Source organism: Typopeltis vanoorti, chromosome 19, assembly GCF_054136105.1.
Source record: "Typopeltis vanoorti isolate ZY-2024b chromosome 19, IOZ_Tvanoo_1.0, whole genome shotgun sequence".
Lineage (NCBI taxonomy): Eukaryota > Metazoa > Arthropoda > Arachnida > Uropygi > Thelyphonidae > Typopeltis > Typopeltis vanoorti.
Genome location: NC_143567.1, coordinates 75669858 through 75682405, shown reverse-complemented (window position 1 = coordinate 75682405; position 12548 = coordinate 75669858). Strand labels below are relative to the sequence as shown.

General features: G+C 36.2%; 1 protein-coding gene across 3 annotated transcripts in view; it reads right to left on the bottom strand.

Moving 5' to 3' along the window:
- Window positions 1-12548, bottom strand: part of LOC150096255 (DDB1- and CUL4-associated factor 6-like) — a 443059-nt gene that overhangs the window by 137328 nt on the left and 293183 nt on the right. For all 3 annotated transcript variants that reach the window (XM_090409214.1, XM_090409213.1, XM_090409212.1), the window contains exon 12: window positions 8015-8219. In XM_090409214.1, coding sequence (XP_090265340.1) covers window positions 8015-8219 — 205 coding nt within the window. The remainder of the gene's footprint in view (window positions 1-8014; window positions 8220-12548) is intronic.

Here is a 12548-nt window from a genome sequence, read left to right as displayed (position 1 = left end):
GGTTACACAACAACAAGGTGAGGACAGGACATTATGTCAGAAGCTGTGGTCAGTTGTCTGCATTCCTTAAAAGACTACATGAATGAAGGGTTCCTCCTAAATATTCAGCTTTGACCAGTAAGCAACATTGGACAACTTTTACCGAAATTCAAAATCCTAATCCTTACAAGAATGCATTGAAACATTTCAATTTTAGTTTCAATCAGATAATTTTTACTGAAAAAAAATTTTGCAAAATTATTTTTTTATGCTGCTCTGACCCACAAAAAGTTTATTTGCAAACCTATAGTACATTTTGTACTATAGGTTTGCATGGGTGGGTAAAGGATTTATTTTTGCTTTTTTTGTAATCAATTTTATATATGTTTTTATATTTTTAATCTCCCTATTTTTTACATAGTCCAGAAACCCTGTTATAGAGACAGTACAAATTGTACTCATTTTATTTTTAATTATACCATTTAAATGGCAGACTTTCATTTTGATTAAATTATATTTGAAGTACAACTGTTGTGATAATGAATGGCTTTGATATAAATGTGAATCATCATCATCATCATCATCAAATTCCTGCTATGTACCCTCAAGGGGTGTACAGGATATGACAGTACTACATGAAAAAATTACATCATTACTAACTTCCTATCTACAATTTTCCTCCAAATCAGTCTGTTACTTGTCAAGACTCCAACATTATCAGATCTTATATTTCTATCGTCTAAGGCACTTTGTACCGTATCAATCCACCTATATCTTGGTCTTCCTCTGAGTCGTTTTCCTGCCAACCTGGCAAATAACGCTTGTTTTGCTAATCTTTCCTCTCCCATTCTATTTAAGTGACCATACCACCTGAGATTAGCTCTGCTAATGCATTCCTGGATGCTGACAATGTCAAGTTCTTTCCTAATATCCTCATTTTTAAAATGATATTGCCATTGATGCCATCTGTTCATGCCTCTAATCTTTCTCAGGACTCTCATATCTGCAGTCTCTAGTCTTTGGTCAAGTGTTTTACTTCTGACCCAGCTCTCAGATCCATAAGTTAAAACTGGTTTGAACACTGTCTTGTATATAGCTAATTTAGTGCTCCGACTAATTTCTCTCTTATTCCATATGAATTTATTCAATTGACTTCCCACCATACCAGCTTTGCTGATTCTGTTGTCTATTTCTATATTTAATTTACCATCTTCACTAAAAATCGTGCCTAAATAGCTGAAATGTTTTACTTCTTCCACAGGTTCTCCATTCAAAACACAGTTGACATTTTCAATGTTTCTGCCTATTTTCATTGTCTTTATCTTTTTATTGCTGACCTTCATACCATATCTATTACAACAGCTATTCAATTTAGTCAGAGAATCTTGCAGACTTGTAGCAGATTTATTTAGAAGTATAACATCATCCGCATAAAGCAAAGAGCTGATATTAACATCTCCAATTTTGATATCAGGTTTAATACCACTTTCCTTCATAATGTGATCCATATAGATAATGAATAACAGAGGGTATAATGTACATCCTTGTCTCACACCAGATTTAACATTAAACCATCTTCCTGTACTTCCTTCAATTCTAACTGCTGACTTACAACTCAAATAAAGACTAAGTATTGCTTGATATAATGCCCCATTGACACCATATAACTGCAGCGTATTGAATAGCTTCTCTCTTGGCACCTTGTCATATGCCTTTTCCAAATCGACAAAACTTAAATACAGATCTTTGTTATATTCCCATGCTTTCTCAACTATTTGTCGTAAAGTGAAGATCTGATCCTGACAGCCTCAATTTGGCCTGAATCCAGCTTGTTCTTCACCAAGCTTTTCTTCCACAATTCTTCTCAACCGTTTCTCAAGTATACTGGCATAGATCTTGCCAGGAACACTCAGTAGGGAAATACCTCTGTAATTCTCACATTCAGTTTTATTTCCCTTTTTATATATGGGTACCATGAGAGCTCTACTCCGGTCATCGGGAATTCGTCCCTCTGTTCAGGCTTTCTGAACTATGCAGTGCAGCCACTGTAAGACTTTTATACCACCATACTTCAGCATTTCTGGTCGAATATCATCTACTCCTGCTGCCTTTCCACATTTCAAGCCTTTGATGGCTTTTTCTACTTCAAGTATGGATATGTATTCCTGACTGCATGCCTGGTCAGTGTTTTTTATCACTGTGCTGTCATCACTGCTTGTTTCATTTAGCAGTTTTTCAAAGTAATTACTCCATACTTCAAGGATATCTTTTTCTTCTGTTTTCATTTCACCTTTGTCATCTCTAATTCCTTTTACAGCACTCTTTCCTCCATTCCTAAGCTTCTTCAACAACCTCCAGAATATTTTGCCACCTTCTTGATATTTATTTTCTATATTCTTGCCAAAGTCCTCCCATGACTTTTGTTTAGCTAGTTTTACACACTGTTTAGCTTTCTTACATTTGTCTCTGTATTCTGTAAGAGTAAAAGCTGACTTATTTGCCAGGAACTTTTGATATGCTTTCTTCTTTTCCTTCACTGCCTCTTTAACTTCCTGTGTCCACCAAGGAGTTCTGATTTTTTTTTTTTTTTTTTTTTTTTTTATATCCTTGCACACAACCTCACCACATGCCTCTCTGGCAGAATCAATCAATGTTATCTTCAGAGTTTGCCACCGAATCTCCAAGATTTGATTCCTGTTCTCAAACTCTTTCATTTTCTTTTCAATAATCTTTCTGTATTTTAGTCTACAGTTCACATCTGAGAGCTGCTCAACTTTTATTCGCTTTAAAACTTTCTTACATGTTATTCTTTTCAATATGAAATTCAATTTTATCCTGCTCAAGACTAAATAGTGATCACTTCCAATTTCAAATCCTCTGTACACTCTGGTGTCCTGCACCAGGGAGAAGACATCACTATCAACAATAACATAGTCAATGAGACTTTTCTTATTCCTAGCCTCTTCTCTCCATGTGAATTTGTGGACATTTTTATGTTGGAACATGGTGTTAGTAATAACCAGTCCATGTCCTGAGCAGAAATCCAACAGATATTTGCCATTATTATTAGCTTTGCTCTTTTCTCCAAATTTTCTCAAAATATTTTTGTATGTCTCGCAATAATTTCCTACACTGCTATTTAGATCCCCAACAAGGACTAACTTTTCCTTTTTCATTGTGTCAGTTGCTTTTTCTAGAGCGTCAAAAAATTCCTCCACTTCTACCTTAGTAGAACCTTCTGTGGGACCATAGGCACAAATAAGTCTCATTGTCCAGTTCCCCATTCTCATATTTGCCCACATTACTCTAATTGAGACTGACTCAAGTAGAGTAATGTTGTCATTGCCTGAATGTAACATTTTGTATTTATTGCTCAGAAAGATCTCACCAGTTTTGGTCATTTTTGTTTCAGTCACCCCTATTATGTCGATCTGGTACTTATCTAATTCCTCAGCTAGCTCCATTTCTTTGCCATTCAGGCTTCTTATGTTGATAGTACCGATCTTTAACTCTGGTGATGTTGAGTTGGGGTTTGTTTTCAGATTTGTTCCAGTAGATGACTTTTCGCTGTTCACCCTGGTTCCCTGGCGAAAACAACGGGGGCCTTGTTTAACCGGGCAACACCCCAGCCGACATGAAATTTTGACATGTTGTACCATCATTTTTTATTTTGGTTTAACCAATAGAATACAATTTGGTCGGCTAAATCCCAAATTGCCAGCCCATCCTCGTTCGTTCAGTATCAAAGTAGATACCCAACAGGGTGCACCACGAGAAGGTGAGGATTGGACATTAGTTCAGAAGCCCTGGTCGGTTCTCCGCATTCCTTTAAAGGCTATGTGGAGGTCTCCTCTCAATTATACAGCTTTGACCCTTAAGCACCCCATAAATGTGAATCAGGAATTATTATTACTGTATTGGAATCTCCATGGAGTCCGAAGACTCATCGCGGGAGATCCAAACTATCCACACAATCTGTCATACCTCTCCTTGAACCCATTAATAGACAAAGCACTCACAACTGACTCTGGCAATCCATTCCACTCATCTCCAATTCTCCAATCAAAAAGTCACACCCATACTAACCACACCTTTATTCAACTTCCAGGGATAATCCCTTGTTCTGACCCCTCCAGCCAAGTGCTGAAACATTTCCCCTCCATCTATCCTATAAAACCCTTTAAGCAACTTAAATGTTTCTATCATATCCCCTCTTTCTCTCCTATTAACAAATTTCTGCAATCCACACACCCTCAATTGTTCTTCATAGGGAACATTCCACAGACCACTCACTATCTTGGTCACTCACCTCTGAATCTTCTCCACCATTTCCTCATCCCCAAGAAACAAGACCTGAGCACAGTAATACAGATGTGGACATATCAAGGCTTTATAAAGAGGAATAACAACTTCCTTATCTCTACTTGTTAATATGTTCTTTAAACCCTTAACATACAAAGACGTCTGTGACATGTCTTTTGTTTATTGCACCAAAATTGATTTTGAATTTTGGTTTCACATATAAATACAACCGAATATAGACGCTAGACAATCTTGTGCCTATTTCCTTTCAGCCGAGAAAAGTTGCCAACGGTGTGTATTGGCTATTTCGTTTGCGTTTGCACAAATTCATCATTATTTTTCAAATAATGATGAATTTGATCCAGAAAAATCACCCTTGCCCAAAACTTGCCCCAAAAATTGGCAGAAAAACGACCTCTTTCTGATTTTTAATTGGTACATTAAGGGGTTAATAACCAAGTAATCTGATGGGCAACCTTAGCAAATATGCCTTTAAACTTTGACTCAGTCTACCACACCCCTAAATCTCCAGCTTCATCTATTTCCTGCAGTAAAGTGCCATCAATGTGGTACACAGCTTTTAATCTATTTATCCCTAAATGCATAACTTCACATTTCTTGACATTAAACTGACACCCATTATCTTTTGCTCATACTGACAGCCTATTTAAATCATTTTGCAAGCTCTCCACATTCCTCTTGATTGACTATTACTCTACCTATTTCACATCAGCAGCAAACAACTGAATATTTCCTTTCACGTTATTTCCTATATCATTTATGTACAAATTAAACAGCAATGGTTCCACCACTGAGCCTTGCGGCACATCATTAGTCACCTGTTTTCACCTCGATTCTGCCTCTTTTTGATATCTGTCCAGCAGCCACCTTCTTATCCACTTAACCAGTGTCATATCCATCCCCATTTGTTCTAATTTGTGTAACTGAGTTCCATGTAGTATTCTGTCAAATGTCTTTTGCAAAATCAAACAAAATCATTGTGTAGCCATTTCTTTTATCCAATTCAACTGTTACTCTATTATAAAAAGTTTAGTAAATTACTAAGGCATGACCAACCCTTCACAAAGCCATGTTGACTCTCATACAGTATCATATTTTTATCTACCCATTCTTGAATTCTCTTTTTTTACCAATTTTTCTAGTACTTTTATCACCACGCCTGAGATACTAATTGGTCCATAATTTGCTACTGCAGTCTTAGAACCTCCCTTATGCACAGGAATTATTTTGTCCTCTTTCTACTCCCTTGGAACTCTACCAGAGCTGAGACATAAATTAAAGAGCCTAGTCAAAGGCATTGCCAGTTTCCTTGCACATTCTTGCAAAATCCTAGCTGATATCCCATCTAATCCCACAGTTGTATTTACATTGAGATTCTACAATATTCTACGAACCTCCAATTCATTCACTTCTGTTCCCACATTAGTGTCTGTCACAAATGTGAAAGCAGTAATCTAACTAGGATGATAAAACTTAGATTCTTCTCATAATCTGATTTTGCCTTCCTACATAAAGAGAAAGGTGTCCAGCAAACTCATGAACAGCACAAGACTCAGGAGTTTGCTGGTCACCTTTCTCTTTATATACCCTCCACCACATTTTCTTTTTCTGCAGAGCTCATACTTAATGATATTACTCATCCATCTAACTAATAACTGATTAACCCTTCTTATCCCAGGCATACAATTTAATAATACTTCCTCTAGATGACCCTTAACTATATCCCATGCACTATTAGCATCCTTATCCTGCAGTATTTTTTTTTTTTTTTTTTTTTTTTTGTATGCCATGATACAGATTTAAGCTTCTTCCTAAGCATGTCATAATCAACTGCCTTGTAGTTCCACAAATACCTATTCTTCATAGAATATTCCCCATGTTTTGCAATCTCCCAAATCAAGACTGCATGGCCACTTTCACCAATTGGAAGCTATATTATCACCTTGGCTATGGATAGATTTTCTGATCCTATGACCAGGTCCAACACCCTCCCACTCCTAGTTCCCTACAGCACATGCTGCCTTAAGTAATAACCTCTTAGCAGGTGTAAAAATTCTATTTCCTTCCTGCCATGTGATCTTTCTTCCTTCCAGTCTATATCTTCATAGTTGAAGCTCCCCATAATAATCACCGCAATATCACTGTGGAACTCCCTGGCTTATAGCAACAATCAACTGTATATTTTGTCTTGCTGGCCTTAATCTCACACCAGATTGCTTCAAATGAACAGCAACCCTCCAACCTGGCTCCTATTCTTTTTGGTTGCAATTCATCTGCTATCATTAGCAGTACTTCTCCCCCCCCCCCATCATATCTTCTCTATCTTTCCTGAAAATACTAAATCCTTCACATTCATTTCCTGTAGCTACATCATCTGCAGTTAGCCAAGTCTCACTAATGCCTATAACTTTTGGCAAGGTTCCACTAACCAATGCCTAAAACTCCCCCTTCTTGTTCCTAATACTTCTGGCATTAGTACATAGAAACTGCAGCATCCTTTTAGTCCTCCACCCACCTTTACTTCATGAATTGACTACCCTATTCAGTATTTTTGCTTGAGAGACTAGATTCCTCACTTGGTCATTCTCACATTTACTCGCTTTATGGGTGCCTTCACACAAACTCACTTGCTTCACCCTAATTGCTTAAGTTTCTCAAAATTTGCACTTCAGCATGCTCAGTGAACAAAGCTCTCTCCAAACACCTAACACCGAAACCATTTGGATGCAGTCCATCAGCATTGTACAAATCCTTCTTTCCACCAAACAGAGACCACAGATCCACAAATTGTACATTATTCCTTTTGCATGGTCAGTATATGGTATCATGAGAGCTGTACTCCAATCACCATGAATTTGACCTTCTGACCAGGCCTTCTGAATTATGCAGTGTAGCCAATGTAAAACTTTTATACCTCCATACTGCAAAGCCTTGTGAGATAAAAGACCCACGTTTCCAAGAAGAAAAACACTATTATCCCCATATAAGAGTGGCTACTTTACCTTCAGCTTTATCAACTAAAGGGCAATGTCACTACTGCCTGAGCTATGAAGGCTATTAGATCCAAAATCTGTACTAATGCAGAAAGGGAAAAAATAATCATTTTAAGAACTACACTGAGGAAAAAAGCTTCTAATAGAAAATTCTTTTTCATTGTCTGAACGAGTTCTGTTGTTGTTGTTTCCAGTAAGCTATCCTCAAAAATGAATTCAAGACCTTAATTATAGTGGAATTTTTTTTTACTCTACTCTTCTTTTTCTACTACGCGTTATTCCCGCTTCCCATGCAGGGTCCGCGTGTTACTTTAGATGCGACTTCTTGTTAGTACTACTCCCAACCGACCCGTCGCCTGGTCTGCCACTGGGGGGGGGGATATATTTTTGACTGTAGAGGCGTATGTTCATGGGGCCGGTTTGCCTGTTTGCGGGATGAAAAACGCCAGATAAATTGGCAGAAAAAACCCTACTGACCGCGCCCAAGACCGGCTAACTTGGCTATGCCTGAGGAAGATCCTCAAATTCCCCATGTCTACAATGGGAATCGAACCTGGGACACTCCTTCCCCAGGCATATGGTTGCGAAGTGCAAAGCCACTAGGCTAACCGCTCGGTCAATTTTTTTTTACTCTACTAACTGCACAAATATAAAGGATACTGGTTACTGAATGAAAATGTTTATTAACATTTATATAGCTACATAGATTATTTACTTACTGAAGAGAGGTTTTCTTCTGATGGCTCACTGCAAAACTGTACATTTTCTTCATTCTGGCCAGTATTTGGAAAAATAATTTGCTCTTGAATAGAAGGCAAATTATGCCATTGTTGCTGACTTGTACTTGCTACATCTACAGTTATCAGTCCACTGTTTACACCTTGTCCACTAAAATGAAGATTCACTACAGGTTCTATATTATGCCTAAATACAAAGCAAGAGTTTTAATTCTCATTACATCTGAAGAGTTCAACACAGAAAAAGACAACAACATCAGATTTTGAATATCCATTTTAGATGTAAATGAATATTTCTTAAAAGCTTCAGTTAATTATTAATGAAGGATAAAATATCCAGTTTTTCAAAGAATGAAAATTAAACAAAAATTTATGACGAGTATTAGATTAGGTCAGATTTAACATATTATTAACAAAATTTACATATATGTTTCAGAAATAAAAATGTGGGTCACCAAATAACATTGTACATTATCAATATCCTTTGATAATCTTGGACCCTTTTCACATGAATAACAATCTTAGCTATAATTTGGCTGACTCTTTCAACTCTACTATTAGATACTGGAGATCGCGTGATTCCACACACGCACAGGTGTACAACAATAGAACTTTAACTCGGACTGTAGTTCAAGCTCATAATAACTGTAATTTACAGTCGAATATTATGGCTTTATAATTGTATAGCTTTAGAGTGTGTCAATGTTAATTTCGTGTCTTTTAATATCTTTCTATGTTCTTATCGCCTGATGAAGTCATTCTTGACGAAACATGTTGCGTTTTTACAAATAAATGTCATTGTGTTATAATTCTCGGGTTTTAAGTCAGTTAATTTAGAAAAATGAATATATATATAAATATAAACAAACATACTTTAATTTTATTTCTAGGCATTTTAAGAAAATATTAAACTCCCATATGATGACCCAAGTAATGGTGTATCAAATGGTAAATTTAAACACATCAGCACATCTCAGCATATAACTGCGTAAAGATATATGTAATAAAATGAATATATGGTGTGTAATCAATAACTCACATAATATAATCTTATTGAAAACAAAATTTTGGTAATCTGCTTATATCAACACAGAGATCTTTCAAATGGTTACTTTTCTTCAATATCTTTAAATTTATTATAATATATCTATTGATAACAATTTAAAAACTCAATACCAAAGATGCTATATCTGACTATTCCACTTAACGGAAATATACATCTGGTCAATAGTGTCTAGTTTCATGACCAGTTAGTTATAAGAGGTATGATGACAATGGTTTTGTGAATTATAATCCTCTTCTGATACTTATATGTAGAAATTTAAAACGTTAATCATTGCATCTATTCACATTCTAACGTGATTTCTTTTTAATGTGTTCATTTCACTTTTGCCAATTAAAAAAAAAAAAGAAAAATTTAAATAAGGTCTATTGCTTCCAATATATTTCTGCTTAATTGTCTTATGATTTTGAATGAGTTTTAAACTCTCAAATTACAAAACAAAACCAGTTTTTCTATCATTAACATTATAAAAGATATTTTAAGAAAGGAAGGAAAAGAAAGAAAGAAGGAAATTAAGTATTTTAAAACCCATAAATGTTGCATTAACTTAAAAAATTACAATTTTTTTTTCATATTTCTTTGCAACCTTTTCATTATAAAGCAGGTGTTCTAAAGGTTTTTTTCTATTTATTATTATTATTTTTTTTTTTTGTGTGTGTGTTTTTATTTTTTACATAGTCTAGAAATCCTGCCCTGGAGACTAAATATGGAACGTTTTCAAACTGCTTCAGGTCTCCAATAAGTGATACAGTGGTCTCACATAGGGTGATGATGGTTATCTCCGACCTAAAGACAATCACAAACATCTATGATAGGATTCAAACACAAACCATATATACACATACTGCAAAATGTTGTGAATAGATCAGACATATCAGTAGGGTATGCATTTGAAATGACAGATGCTTGACAGCGATCACCTACAAAACAAATATATAAATAGAACTATTAAATCTAACAGCTTATTTAGCTGCTATAAATTCCTGACAAGAATCAAAAAACTTATATAGTAACCTAGCTTTCCCTTTACAGAGCTTCCCTCCTAGAAACTTTCAAAAAAGTTTCTAGGAGAGAAAACTCTTCCACCTTTGTATGAGATCCACTAACTATTTTATTTGCATCTCAAATGGGATTTGAACCCAGGTCTTTCCAACCAAAGGGCACTGCAATGTTACCCGCTGATGAATGTTCTATAACTATATGAATAAATCTAAAATTTATATCGTTATTAGAGGAAATTATGTACTTAAATCAGATAAATAATAATAATGTTATATATATATATGTATGGGGTGCTTAAGGGTCAAAGCTGTATAACTGAGAGGAGACCTCCACATAGCCTTTAAAGGAATGCGGAGAACCGACCAGGGCTTCTGACCAAATGTCCAATCCTCACCTTCTCGTGGTGCACCCTGTTGGGTATCTACTTTGATACTGAACGAACGAGGATGGGCTGGCAATTTGGGATTTAGCCGACCAAATTGTATTCTATTGGTTAAACCAAAATAAAAAATGATGGTACAACATGACAAAATTTCATGTCGGCTGGGGTGTTGCCCGGTTAAACAAGGCACCCGTTGTTTTCGCCAGGGAACCAGGGTGAACAGCGAAAAGTCAGCTACTGGAACAAATCTGAAAATAAACCCCAACTCAACATCACCAGAGTTAAAGATCGGTAATATCAACGTAAGAAGCCTGAATGGCAAAGAAATGGAGCTAGCTGAGGAATTAGATAAGTACCAGATCGACATAATAGGGGTGACTGAAACAAAAAAGACCAAAACTGGTGAGATCTTTCTGAGCAATAAATACAAAATGTTATATTCAGGCAATGACAATCAAGGAAAAGAAGGAGTAGCCATAGTATTCAACACAAAATATGAGGCTAATCTTCTTGAATGGCAGTCAGTCTCAAGTAGAGTAATGTGGGCAAATATGAGAATGGGGAACTGGACAATGAGACCTATTTGTGCCTATGGTCCCACAGAAGGTTCTACTAAGGTAGAAGTGGAGGAATTTTTTGACGCTCTAGAAAAAGCAACTGACACAATGAAAAAGGAAAAGTTGGTCCTTGTTGGGGATCTAAATAGCAGAGTAGGAAATGATTGCGAGACATACAAAAATATTTTGGGAAAATTTGGAGAAAAGAGCAAAGCTAATAATAATGGCAAATATCTGTTGGATTTCTGCTCAGGACATGGACTGGTTATTACTAACACCATGTTCCAACATAAAAATGTGCACAAATTCACATGGAGAGAAAAGGCTAGGAATAAGAAAAGTCTCATTGACTATGTTATTGTTGATAGTGATGTCTTCTCCCTGGTGCAGGACACCAGAGTGTACAGAGGATTTGAAATTGGAAGTGATCACTATTTAGTCTTGAGCAGGATAAAATTGAATTTCATATTGAAAAGAATAACACGTAAGAAAGTTTTAAAGCGAATAAAACTTGAGCAGCTCTCAGATGTGCGCTGTAGACTAAAACACACAAAGATTATTGAAGAAAAAATGGAAGAGTTTGTGAACAGGAATCAAATCTTGGAGATTCAGTGGCAAACTCTGAAGAAAACATTGATTGATTCTGCCAGAGAGGCATGTGGTGAGGTTGTCTGTAAGGATAAAAAAATCAGAACTCCCTGGTGGACACAGGAAGTTAAAGAGGCAGTGAAGGAAAAGAAGAAAGCATACCAAAAGTTCCTGTCAAATAAGTCAGATTGTGCTCTCAGAGAATATAGAGACAAATGCAAGAATACTAAACACTGTGTAAAACTAGCTAAACAAAAGTCATGGGAGGACTTTGGCAAGAATATAGAAAATAAATATCAAGAAGGTGGCAAAATATTTTGGAGGTTGTTGAAAAAGCTTAAGAATGGAGGAAAGAGTGCTGTAAAAGGAATTAGAGATGATAAAGGTGACATGAAAACGGGAGAAAAAGATATCCTTGAAGTATGGAGTAATTACTTTGAAAAACTGACACATGAAACAAGCAGTGATGACAGCACAGTGGTAAAAAACACTGACCAGGCATGCAGTCAGGAATACATATCCAGACTGCATGCCTGGTCAGTGTTTTTTACCACTGTGCTGTCATCACTGCTTGTTTCATGTATCAGTTTTTCAAAGTAATTACTCCATACTTCAAGGATATCTTTTTCTCCCGTTTTCATGTCACCTTTATCATCTCTAATTCCTTTTACAGCACTCTTTCCTCCATTCTTAAGCTTTTTCAACAACCTCCAGAATATTTTGAAGTAGAAAAAGCCATCAAAGGCTTGAAATGTGGAAAGGCAGCAGGAGTAGATGATATTCGACCAGAAATGCTGAAGTATGGTGGTATAAGAGTCTTACAGTGGCTGCACTGCATAGTTCAGAAAGCCTGGACAGAGGGACGAATTCCCGATGATTGGAGTAGAGCTCTCATAGTACCCATATATAAAAAGGGAAATAAAA